We start from the raw sequence: 11057 nt of genomic DNA, 5'->3' as shown, positions 1-11057 counted from the left end.
ATTTTATACAATTTTAAGGAGCTAACTAAATATTTTATGCAAATTCAGGAAGCTATCGAGACACTTTGAAAGTTGAAGAGGCCTACCAATCTTTTTGAACAAGCTGAGGAGGCAAATGATGTATTAAGGCAAAAGAAAATTTATTAACGAGAGAAAAAACAAGACAGAAGTGTAACCAACCTATCATTAAATGCCACCTGGTATGAGTAATTAAGATTGGTCGGTAAGCTGTACTAATGACTAAACCTACGAGTAGTTGACCATTTTTCTTGGGTTTCTTCCTCTATAAGAATGGAGCCTTCCGAATACTTCTTCATTTCACATATTAACATTCTCACCAAATCAAATTCAAAATCAAAGAAAAAACCCCCAAATCTCAGCAAAAAAATCTCAAATCAAGTCTGCAAAAATGGAGTTTGGAAGCATCATTCAGTTGTTTGAAAACAAGACCATTTTAATCACTGGTGCAACTGGTTATCTTGCTAAGAGTAAGTAATTTAATGCTTCATTTCTTTTCGGTTTTCGGTTTTTGGGTTTTAATATCGGTTGTAGAAAGAACGGGTGAGAAACCTTGTCGTTTGAGCTAGTTTTCGGGGGAGGGGAGGGGGGTGCAACTTGTTATGTTGTAAAGAGTACGTAAATTAATGCGTACCTTCTTTTCAGTTTTCGGGTTTTTCCATATCGGTTGTAGAAATAACGGGGGAGAAACCTTGTCGTTTGAGCTAGTTTTCGGGGGAGGGGAGGGGGGGTGCAACTTGTTATGTTGTAAAGAGTAAGTAAATTAATGCGTATCTTCTTTTCGGTTTTCGGGTTTTTTCATATCCGTTGTAGAAATAACGGGGGAGAGACCTTGTCGTTTGAGCTAGTTTGAGGGGAGGGGAGGGGGGGGGGGGGTGCAACTTGTTATGTTGTCAAGAGTAAGTAAATTAATGCGTATCTTCTTTTCAGTTTTCGAGGTTTTTCATGTCGGTTGTAGATGTAACGGGGGAGAAACCTTGTCGTTTGAGCTAGTTTTCGGGGGAGGGGATGGGGGTGCAACTTGTTATGTTGTAAAGAGTACGTAAATTAATGCGTATCTTCTTTTTGGTTGTCGGGTTTTTCTATAATTGTTGTAGATGTAACAGGTGTTAGCTAGATTGATAAGCGTGAGAGAGAAACATTGTCGTTTGAGGTAGTTTTCGGGGTGTGCAACTAGTTATCTTGCAAAGTGGAAGTGAATTAGTGCTTTCTTTCCGTTCAGGTTGTCGGGTTTTTTCATATCGGTTGTAGAAATAACGGGTATTAGCTAGATTGATAAGCGTGAGGAAGAAACCTTATTGTTTGAGCTAGTTTTCAGGGAGTGCAACTTGTTATCTTGCAAATAGTAAGTAAATTAATGTGTCCATCCTTTCAGTTTGCCGGGTATTCCTATATCGGTTGTAGAAAGAACGGGTGGTGTTAGCTAGATTGATTAGTGCAAAAGAGAAACCTTGTCGTTTGAGCTAGTTTTCAGGTCAGACCGCTTGATAACACCTTACAATGGTATTAGAACCACCTTATTAGGGAGGTTTATGTTGTCTCAATCTTAACCCGAGGGGGAGATTTTCGGGTTTGCCCACATCGGTTGTGGAAGGATCCGGTATTTAATTGATAAGTGTGAGAAAAAAATTATCGTTTGAACTAGATTTTGGGATGAGAACACTCGATAACACCTAATAGTGATATCAATCTTAACCCGACGTGCGAAGTCGGTTGTATAAAAGAGACGTGATAATTTTTACGAGAAATATTTCTAATGAAATTCATGATTATTAAACTTTTTGTTTGTTTGTTTATGTTGGTGCAGTTTTTGTGGAGAAAATATTAAGAGTTCAACCTAACGTGAAGAAATTTTATCTCCTTGTACGAGCTTCTGATGCTGAATCTGCCGCTGAACGACTTCAAGACGAGGTAAATATATATATAATGCATGTTGAGTTTGTAAAAAAAAAAAAAAATTCCCATTAGAAAAAGCTATAATGAGGAGTATTAATTAACTACGAACAGTAGTGTTTGTCGTATTTAAATGGACCATTGAATGACTAAATAAATTTATTATTTATATTATAAACTTGAAACAGTAACTCCGAAAATATTTATAATTTATAGTATAAACTTGGATAAAAAGATATTAGTCCATATTTTTTTTACGTAACTCACTGTTTAGTTTTCCTATTTTAAAATTATAAGATCACTATCTTTTGTTACCGTTAATCCTTAGGTCATTTTGTCTATTTTTTTAGATTTTAAACTATATCTTAACTTTCAAGATAGTCATAGTGCGATAGAAAACGATCGTGTTACTATGTTATTTTCTGTTTGTCTAACGGTTAAAAATCTAAAGAAAAAATACACAGAATTGTCAAAAGGTTAGTAACAAAAGAGGGTGTGTTTTTCAAAATAGGAGGATTAAAACATTGAAAGGAGATGACTAATAAATTATCTAACCTGTAAATTTTATCGGGTATAACATTCATTTGACTCCCTAAACTAATGCTTCTAAGTCAATTAGGACCTTAAACTATCAAAATTATCAATTTGATTCCTGAACTAAATAAAACTTATCAATTGAGTCCTTATCCTATACTAAAATAAAAAAACGGTGACTATTGAAGTTTTAGTTTGGGAATATCGGGCATAACATTAATTTGACTCCCTAAACTAATACTTCTAAGTCAATTAAGACCTTAAATTATCAAAATCATTAATTTGATCCCTGAAATAACAAAAATCATCAATTGAGTCTTTATCCTATACTAAAATGAGAAACTATGACTATTGAAGTTTTAGTTTGGGAAGCCAAATGGGTATGGTGCCAATTTATCGTTTTCCTCTCAGTTTTATGGGGTTTTTCCGTTTTTTTTACCGTTTTTTTTTATTTTTCGCGTTTTTTCCCCGTTTTTTAATATTATTTTGTTGATTATTTTTTATGTTTGATTTTTTGTAGATCATAGGAAAGGAATTATTCAGAGTGATCAAGGAAAAATATGCAGAAAATATAAATTCCTTTGTATCAGAAAAAATGTCTCCAATTCCTGGAGATATTTCTTATGAACATTTAGGAATTGAAGATTCAATTCTAAGAGAAAAATTGTGGGAACAAGTTGATTTTGTGTTGAATTTTGCTGCCACAACCAACTTTGATGAAAGGTATAATTATTTAATTAATTAAGTTAATTTGTAATTATTTTTCTTAATTACCTTAATTATAATAATTAATTATTGATTAACTTTTTTTTTTTTTGAAGATATGAGATTGCATTAGGAATAAATACAATGGGAGCTGTGAATGTGGTAAACTTTGCAAAGAGATGTCAAAAAATTCAGATGCTTGTCCACGTATCTACTGGTATATTTTATGAACTTCGCTCGTGAATTATGCTCATTAACTATATTATTATTATTTCAATTTGATATATTGGATTTTTTTATAAATTATAACTGCATGTATTAAGTTTCTTACGATAAAAAAAATCGTACGAGCAAGTTTGCACTTTTGAATGCTTCGAGAACAATTTTTTATATGTTTAATATGACTATAAAAAATTATAAAAATCTTATTTTGATTTGTGAAAAATTAACATTTTATTGTGATTTGCATGAAGAATAATAATTAGAGCAATTTTAACACTTTCTTTTGATACCTCGAAAATATATTTTTAACGTAAAAAATTATAAGAACTTGAGTCTAGAGACAGTGGACGAGGCACGAGATGCTAACGCATCCTGACCATCGAAAACCTTTTGATTATGTCTTTGTTCACATTTTCACGTTTTCTTTGTTTTTAATGTTTCAAAAAAAAAAGGGTAAAGCAATAGTAATGAAATGAAATGATATTTCAATAATTATCTTTGTGAAATGATATTTCAATAATTAGGGGAGAAATCAACCAAACAAAAACAAAAATGAAGTGATGATTATCTTTCAATAATTAATGAACTACAATTTATTATTTTTCCAATATGAAAAATATTATAATTTGGTTTGACGGATTTTCAAAGGCAGTTTTTATAGTTTAAAAGTTTGTAAACAGGGTTCTGTAGTTTATAAAATTTGCAGTTAAAAGATATGCGAGTCAATTTTCATTCAAACAATACTTGTTGTTTAATTAATTTGCAAAGTCAGACCTTATATTTTAAGTAATTTGCAAAATCAGTTTTTTTAATTGCTCTAAATCTCTCCATTTTCGATAATATTTTTTGACCGAATGACTGAGTTTGTAAACATAACAAACCACAGAACCTTTATTTACAAACTTTTAAACTACAATGGCTGTATTTACAAACCGATCAAACCATAAAATTTATTTTTATATTTTTTTGTATAATTAATTAATAAATTTTTTTTCAGCTTATGTATGTGGAGAAGATAGTGGAACAATATTAGAGAAGCCATTTTCAATGGGTAAAGCAAAGAAGGGAACAGAAAAAATAGTTATTGAAACTGAAACAAAATTGGCTCAAGAAAAATTGGATCAACTTCATTCTGAAGATGTTTCTGAGAAAGCAATTTCAGCTGCCATGAAAGATTTTGGTTTAGAAAGGTAATTATCATCCTAATTAAAGTATCATATCTAATATTATTATTATCATCCTAATTATAGGCTTAATACTAGACTGGGTTGGGACGGACCCAACATGTTTTTATTTAAAAATGTTCAGCCCAAGTCTAGTCGAGCCAGCTCGTTGTTAACTTAGGCTGGTTGTGTCAGGTTGGGTTCGGATTTAAAGATCAAATATATAAATCTACTATAATATTAATAGGGTGGGCCAGCTCGTGCTATTTTTATAAATCCCAAGTCCGTTTATAAAATAAACGGATTTTAAGGGGATGAGTCAGATTGGATTTAAAGTCAAATTTTCTTACCTAAGCCTGGTTGGTATCTAGGCCCGTGAATAAGTCTACTTAATACATATATGATCCCTCTAACTTGCATTCAAATCCCTAATGATTTCTCAAACTTTCAAAACGATATTTTCACCACCTCAACTTGCTTGAAAGGTCACTGCCAACCTTTGGCGTTATCCGTACGCTGTGTGTATCACTCAAAATTTAAGTAAGTTGAGGTGCTAGAAATGTTGTTTGAAACAAGTTGACGTGGTGAGAAGATCGTTCTAAGTTGAAGTGGCGGAAATGTCACTTTGAGCATGTTGAGGTAGCAGAAAAGTCGTTTTAATGTTTCGGGAGGTCATTAGGTATTAGATGCAAGTTGAGTTGCATATTTATTAAGCCTTTACTATATTATGCTTAAAAGAATGGCTTAATACATATGTAATATCTGCCACTAAACGCCTAATGACGCTATAAAAGTTTAAAACTACATTTCTATCAACTCAATTTGGTTGAAACAATTTTTCCGCTCTCTCAACTTGTTTAAATCAATCTCTTTATCGCTCAACTTGCTTAAACTGTTAGTGGCACACAAAAGTATGTAGTATTGTCACGTGGGCCATGACCGCTTAAACAAGTTAAGGAGATGAAAAAGTCGTTTTGAAAGCTTAAATGGTCATTAAACTTTTGGGTGTAAATTGGAGTGGCTAGGTATATATTAACCTTAAACTAATATTATAATTAGTTACGATGATGATTCTTCTTTTTATTTTATGAAATCCGTTTTTACTTAATTTTTTAAATATACTTTGTGGTGTTACTTTGAATAGGGCAAGAACTTTTGGATGGCCAAACACGTACGTTTTCACAAAAGCAATGGGAGAGATGCTTTTGGTGCACTTGAAAGAGACTTTGCCTGTTGTTATTATTCGTCCGACCATGGTTTCGAGTACTTATAAAGAACCTTTTCCTGGTTGGATTGAAGGTATAAAGTAAGTAATTCACTTTTCTCGTTCTCACAACTTTAATATACGTCTACATATATTAAAAAACACTAACATATTGAATTTCTATTGCAGAACAATTGATAGTGTAATTGCTGGTTATGGGAAAGGAAAAATAACATGTTTCTTGTCCAGTCCACAGTCAACTCTTGATGTGGTGAGTTATTATTTAAAATTTCTATTTAAACTATAATAATAATAATAATAATAATAATAATAATAATAATAATAATAATAATAATAATAATACATTAATGTTGAATTTTATTTATGGCTCCTTAACTGTAACATTATTCTCATTATAGTTTCTAAATTTTATTTTTTAATATAAAACATTTTTGAAATTTACATTACTGTAATATTAATCACATAAAAATCATATAAAACATTCTTTAATATGTTTAATATTAAAGTAAAATTAATCAATAAAAAACTATTAAATGATGATAAATTTAATTACATTATTAATATTTTTTATCTATATCACCATAAATTATAATTAAATACTTATTTTACCCTAATTTAATTAATCCTTTACAACTTTATTATCTTTCTATGCGAGGATAAATTAAATATTTTGATTATAATTTAAGATGATATGAATAAAAAAAATAATGATAATGTAAAGTTCGTTTATGAGGGTTGGCTCGGTAAGGAATTGACTCTTGTAGAACTCTACTTGGAATCAATTCCTGCTATTAATATTGGAGTCTTGTAGATGAAGTGAAGAAATATGTTAGCCATCTCATAAGCTTCTTTGCGATCTTGAGACTTTCCCTATATCGGAGACTTGTCTGGCAATCCTTCCAATCCCAAACTTTTTGCAACAAAAGAAATAGAATATATTACATAAAAAAAACTATAAAATTGTAGATATAACATTTATCAATTGTACAATTTTAAAATTTATTAACGAAAAATAAATTATTTTCATATGCAATTTCAGTCTCAAATAGTAGATTTAAGATTATATTATAGGTAGAAATTACACCGTCCGGTTAATTACATTATTTTATGTAGGTAGAAATTAAATTCATTCTCTTTAATAACCATAAAAAAACTATACATTATCTAAAAAATAATTAAAAAAATTCAGATATTTTTATGTAAAAAGGTAAAAAAATTTAAATTTAGGAGACACATTAATTTAAATCAGGAGCCATGAATTACCCCAACAAGAATGTCAGATATTTATTTATGACATATACTATATAGTATTACCTTTTTTTAAGAATACTATATGATATTAAAAAATAAAAAATAAATTAATGATATTTTGTATTTAATATGACAGATATTTATTTATGACATGTATAGTATTTTTTTTTTTTGAAGAATACTATATAGTATTTGTTATATGATATTTAATTTTTATATAAGAAATATGATATTTAAATTAGAAAATAAATTAATGATATTTTGTAGTATTTAATATGACAGATATTTATTTATGACATATATACTAGTATATTATATAGTATATTTTTAAGAATACTATACAGTATTAATTAGTTAATATGATATTTAAATTAGAAAATAAATAAATTAATGATATATATTTTATATTTTATATGACAGATACCATCAGACATGGTTATAAATGGGATAATTTTAGCTATGGTGGCAAGATCAAAAAAATGTTCAGAAATTATATATCAAATTGGATCATCATCAAGAAATCCAGTGAGATTTTCAAATTTTCATGACTATGCATTTCGTTATTTCTCTGCAAATCCATGGATTAACAAAGATGGAAGTCAAGTTCGTATCGGCAAAGGAATTCTCTTTAATTCTCTACCGAGCTTCCATATGTACATGACTATTCGTTATCTCCTCCCATTGAAGGTAATCATTTTTTACATCTTTATTTATTTATTTACCGTTTTTTGTTTCCAATCACCGGGATCTATTCTGGGAGGGGTTTGGACAACTCTTAGAGTTGTCAATTAGGGCTGGATATAGATAGTTCGGGTACTAGCTTAGATTGAATATCTAAAATTTGATCAAACTTATGACTTTTTGACTGAATATGATAAAAAGTCAACAATTTGATCTAATTATGAATCTTTTTACTCAGATATTTGGTCCAATCTAGTATTTTCAGGATCTGAGCCCAGCCAAAGTAGAAATTTCCTATTTCCATGGCACAGATCCTTCGAATACTGGATTATACCAGATATTCGTGGGAAAAGATTTAGACTTTTTTTGACCAAATATGATAAAAAAAATGTCAACAACTTAATTTAATTATAAATCCTTTTATTCGAATATTTGGTATAATCTAGTATTTCTAGGATCCACGCTCAAACATACTAATATCATATTGTTTGTATAATTTACTAAATAATGTTAGATATTTAAAAATATATATATCTTTGTATAATTTACAGGCATTGCAAGTGGCAAACACAGTGGTACTGAAGAAATACGAGGAAATGTATAGAAATCTTGATCGCAAATTAAAATTGGTGATGCGATTGATAGAACTTTATACACCGTATCTATTATTCGAGGGCATGTAAGAAATTTTTTAAAATTATTAAATTCATATTAATTATCATTTAATTATGTTTATATTTATCTAATTAATTATTATTGTTTTTGAATTGTTTTAGATTTGATGACACAAATTCAGAGAAGCTGAGGAAATTAGCAAGGGAAACATGTCCAAGTGATGAGATAGACATGTTTAAATTCGATCCAACTGAAATTAATTGGGAAGATTATATAATGTCTGCTCATATTCCTGGTCTTGTTAAATACGTAATGAAATGATTAATTAATCGATTAATTAATCAATTGTTGTTCTTGAAGAGTAGGCAATTAAATTGGGAAAATTAATTCCTTATTTATATATTTTATATAATTAACTATGTAATTTGTACTTCTTAATTTAATCAAGGCAGATATATAGTTTGGCTATGTTGGAAACTTAGGATATTATTAATTTTAAAAAAATACTATAGATATAGATATGTATGTATTCCTATGATTTATATAAACTTAGATTATTAATATTGAATTAGATTTGCATAACATATACTTGATTCTCAAAACTTTAATGGTAACATCTAAGAGTAATTTCATCCATAAAGTTATAAATTGCGTAAATATATTTCTATCGCTTATAAGTGAACCAATTTTACTCCTATCTATAATTATATTCTACGCAGTCATGGATCTCGTTATTTTCATTCCATGTGTGCGTTATATCAATACCAAATAAAAAATAACTATATATATACATATACTGATGTAGATTGAAATCGACTGGAGGTTTTAATCGTAAACCAACAAAGAATGCAATCTTCTCTAGCTCAAACTAGAAGGTTGAGTAAACTCAAAGATTGAAAATCTAAGCTCCAATGGAGGCTTTTAGTTTAATTAATCAAAAGTTGTGAAACATTACAAAGAAGAGAGTTTAAATACTCTCCCAAATAAGAAGAGAAAAGACTAAAAACCCATGAATAGGGTTTTGGGCAAAACATGTGAATAAGGGTAGGATAGGAAAAGAAAGAGTCCATGGTAGTTTAGTAATAAGGGGTTGGTGGCAAAACAGTAAATAACACCAACAGCAATGGTCCCCTCTTGGTAAGAATTTGGAGGAAAAGTATTCTTCCAGTAGAGTACGTCCCGCGCCCCAGGAGTTACGCCCCGCGTGTTTGAGTCTCTGGGCTTGGGGACGCTCGATGAGGGTCCTTACGCGTGGCATCTTCGGGACTACGCCCCGCGTAGTTGAGCTCCTGAACTTGGTGGCTCTGTGGGTTGGACTCTACGCGTGGCGTCCTAGGCGTACGCCCCGCATACTTGACCTCCTGAGCTGATTCTCGCTCGAAGCTGCCACATGCGCCCCGCGTACCAATGGGGACGCCCCGCGTCCTTGAGTTCCTTGGCCCTCCTTCGAAAACGGGACTCGCCACACCTCGCGTCTTGTTAGGCACGCCCCGCGTGCTCTCTAGTTTGTCTTGGTTTTCGCCCTCCTTCGATGGATTCTCTCGTGTTCCTCCTCGTGGTTCTGGGCTCGGGCTTAGGGAAAGGACGCCCTCATCATATACATGAACAAAAACAATAATAAAAAATAATAGAAAATATTTCATATGTACACGTATCTTTGATCTCATGTAAAACACGAGATACTTTCTTGATTTTTTTCACTGTGTTAGAAGTAATATCAATTCCAAGAGACAGTGTTATGAAATAACACTATTATTTTTGTTAATAATATGAAATTGCAAAAAAAAAAAACACATAATTTCTCCACTGTTGACAATCGCCTCCCAAAATACAATAACTTTACTGGCCGAATACAACCGAGTGCAAATGTTATCACCAGAATAGAATGGAACCGAAGAACAAAGAGGGAGAAAGCAACACAAAATATTGGCAAGAGAACACAATTTTTTTTTGGCAGAACTTCTATGTACGTTCTGTAATGTTTGTGTATCTCGAAAAAGAAGAAGGCGTTCACTACAAGAAATCCATCATTTCTTGACGCACGATAATTTTCATTAAAAGTTGATTTTTCATCACAATAAATAATAGATGACGAAATTTATTCATCACAACATTTGTGACCGTATGAGCGTGGTATTATGTACATGTGATAATTTTGAATTTGGTCACTTACAATTTGTTTTTATGTGACAAAATATGAACATGTCATAATAATTTTCAGTTTTTGTGACATTTATTTCGTCATAATTAGTAAATATTTTTATCACTGAAAATTGTGTTTTGTCATTATATGTAAACCTTTAAATGATGAATTCATATTTCGTCCCAAAAAGTACAAAGTATTGTGACAAATGTCAATATAGTACCTAATTTTAATGATGTTATTATTGTCATGCAAAATCAAAAGTTTTGTCATATTAAAATTTACTTCATCATTAAAAATTATAAATTGCGACCTATAATAATTGTCATTATATATGTGTCTAATCATGATAAATATACATTTTACCCCGTTAATTCTTCTAATAATAAATTAATTATTTAATATTTTAAATATATATATATATATATATATATATATATATTGTTTTTTAAAGTTTATTAGGATTTATTTATATTATTGATAATGACATTTTTTGGGCTAAATGGAATAAAAAATAAAAACAAATCAAATGATAACTAAGTAATAACCCCTATGCAAAATCGGCTTCGTTCAAGTGTTTTCGATGCAATGAGTCGGGTCATCGTTC

The 11057-nt window shown here is 30.3% G+C and overlaps 1 protein-coding gene across 1 annotated transcript; it reads left to right on the top strand.

Annotated features, from left to right (window-relative positions):
• The first annotated feature begins 332 nt into the window (after positions 1-332).
• On the top strand, positions 333-8724 carry LOC136223382 (fatty acyl-CoA reductase 3-like). The gene is made up of 10 exons (XM_066011337.1): positions 333-488; positions 1826-1929; positions 2966-3168; positions 3267-3367; positions 4370-4562; positions 5680-5841; positions 5929-6010; positions 7432-7698; positions 8244-8371; positions 8469-8724. The coding sequence occupies exons 1-10, from the start codon at positions 410-412 to the stop codon at positions 8626-8628; spliced, it is 1479 nt and encodes a 492-aa protein (XP_065867409.1). The 5' UTR covers positions 333-409; the 3' UTR covers positions 8629-8724.
• The last annotated feature ends 2333 nt before the right edge of the window (positions 8725-11057 follow it).

This window comes from Euphorbia lathyris, chromosome 3, assembly GCF_963576675.1.
Source record: "Euphorbia lathyris chromosome 3, ddEupLath1.1, whole genome shotgun sequence".
Classification (NCBI taxonomy): domain Eukaryota; kingdom Viridiplantae; phylum Streptophyta; class Magnoliopsida; order Malpighiales; family Euphorbiaceae; genus Euphorbia; species Euphorbia lathyris.
This window is presented reverse-complemented; position numbering and strand designations above follow the sequence as displayed.

Coding starts and splice junctions, on each gene's coding strand:
- LOC136223382 (XM_066011337.1), top strand. CDS start 410: ATGGAGTTTGGAAGCATCATTCAGTTGTTTGAAAACAAGACCATTTTA. Junction 3,169..3,266: donor ACAACCAACTTTGATGAAAG/GTATAATTATTT, acceptor TTTTTTTTGAAG/ATATGAGATTGCATTAGGAA. Junction 3,368..4,369: donor GCTTGTCCACGTATCTACTG/GTATATTTTATG, acceptor ATTTTTTTTCAG/CTTATGTATGTGGAGAAGAT.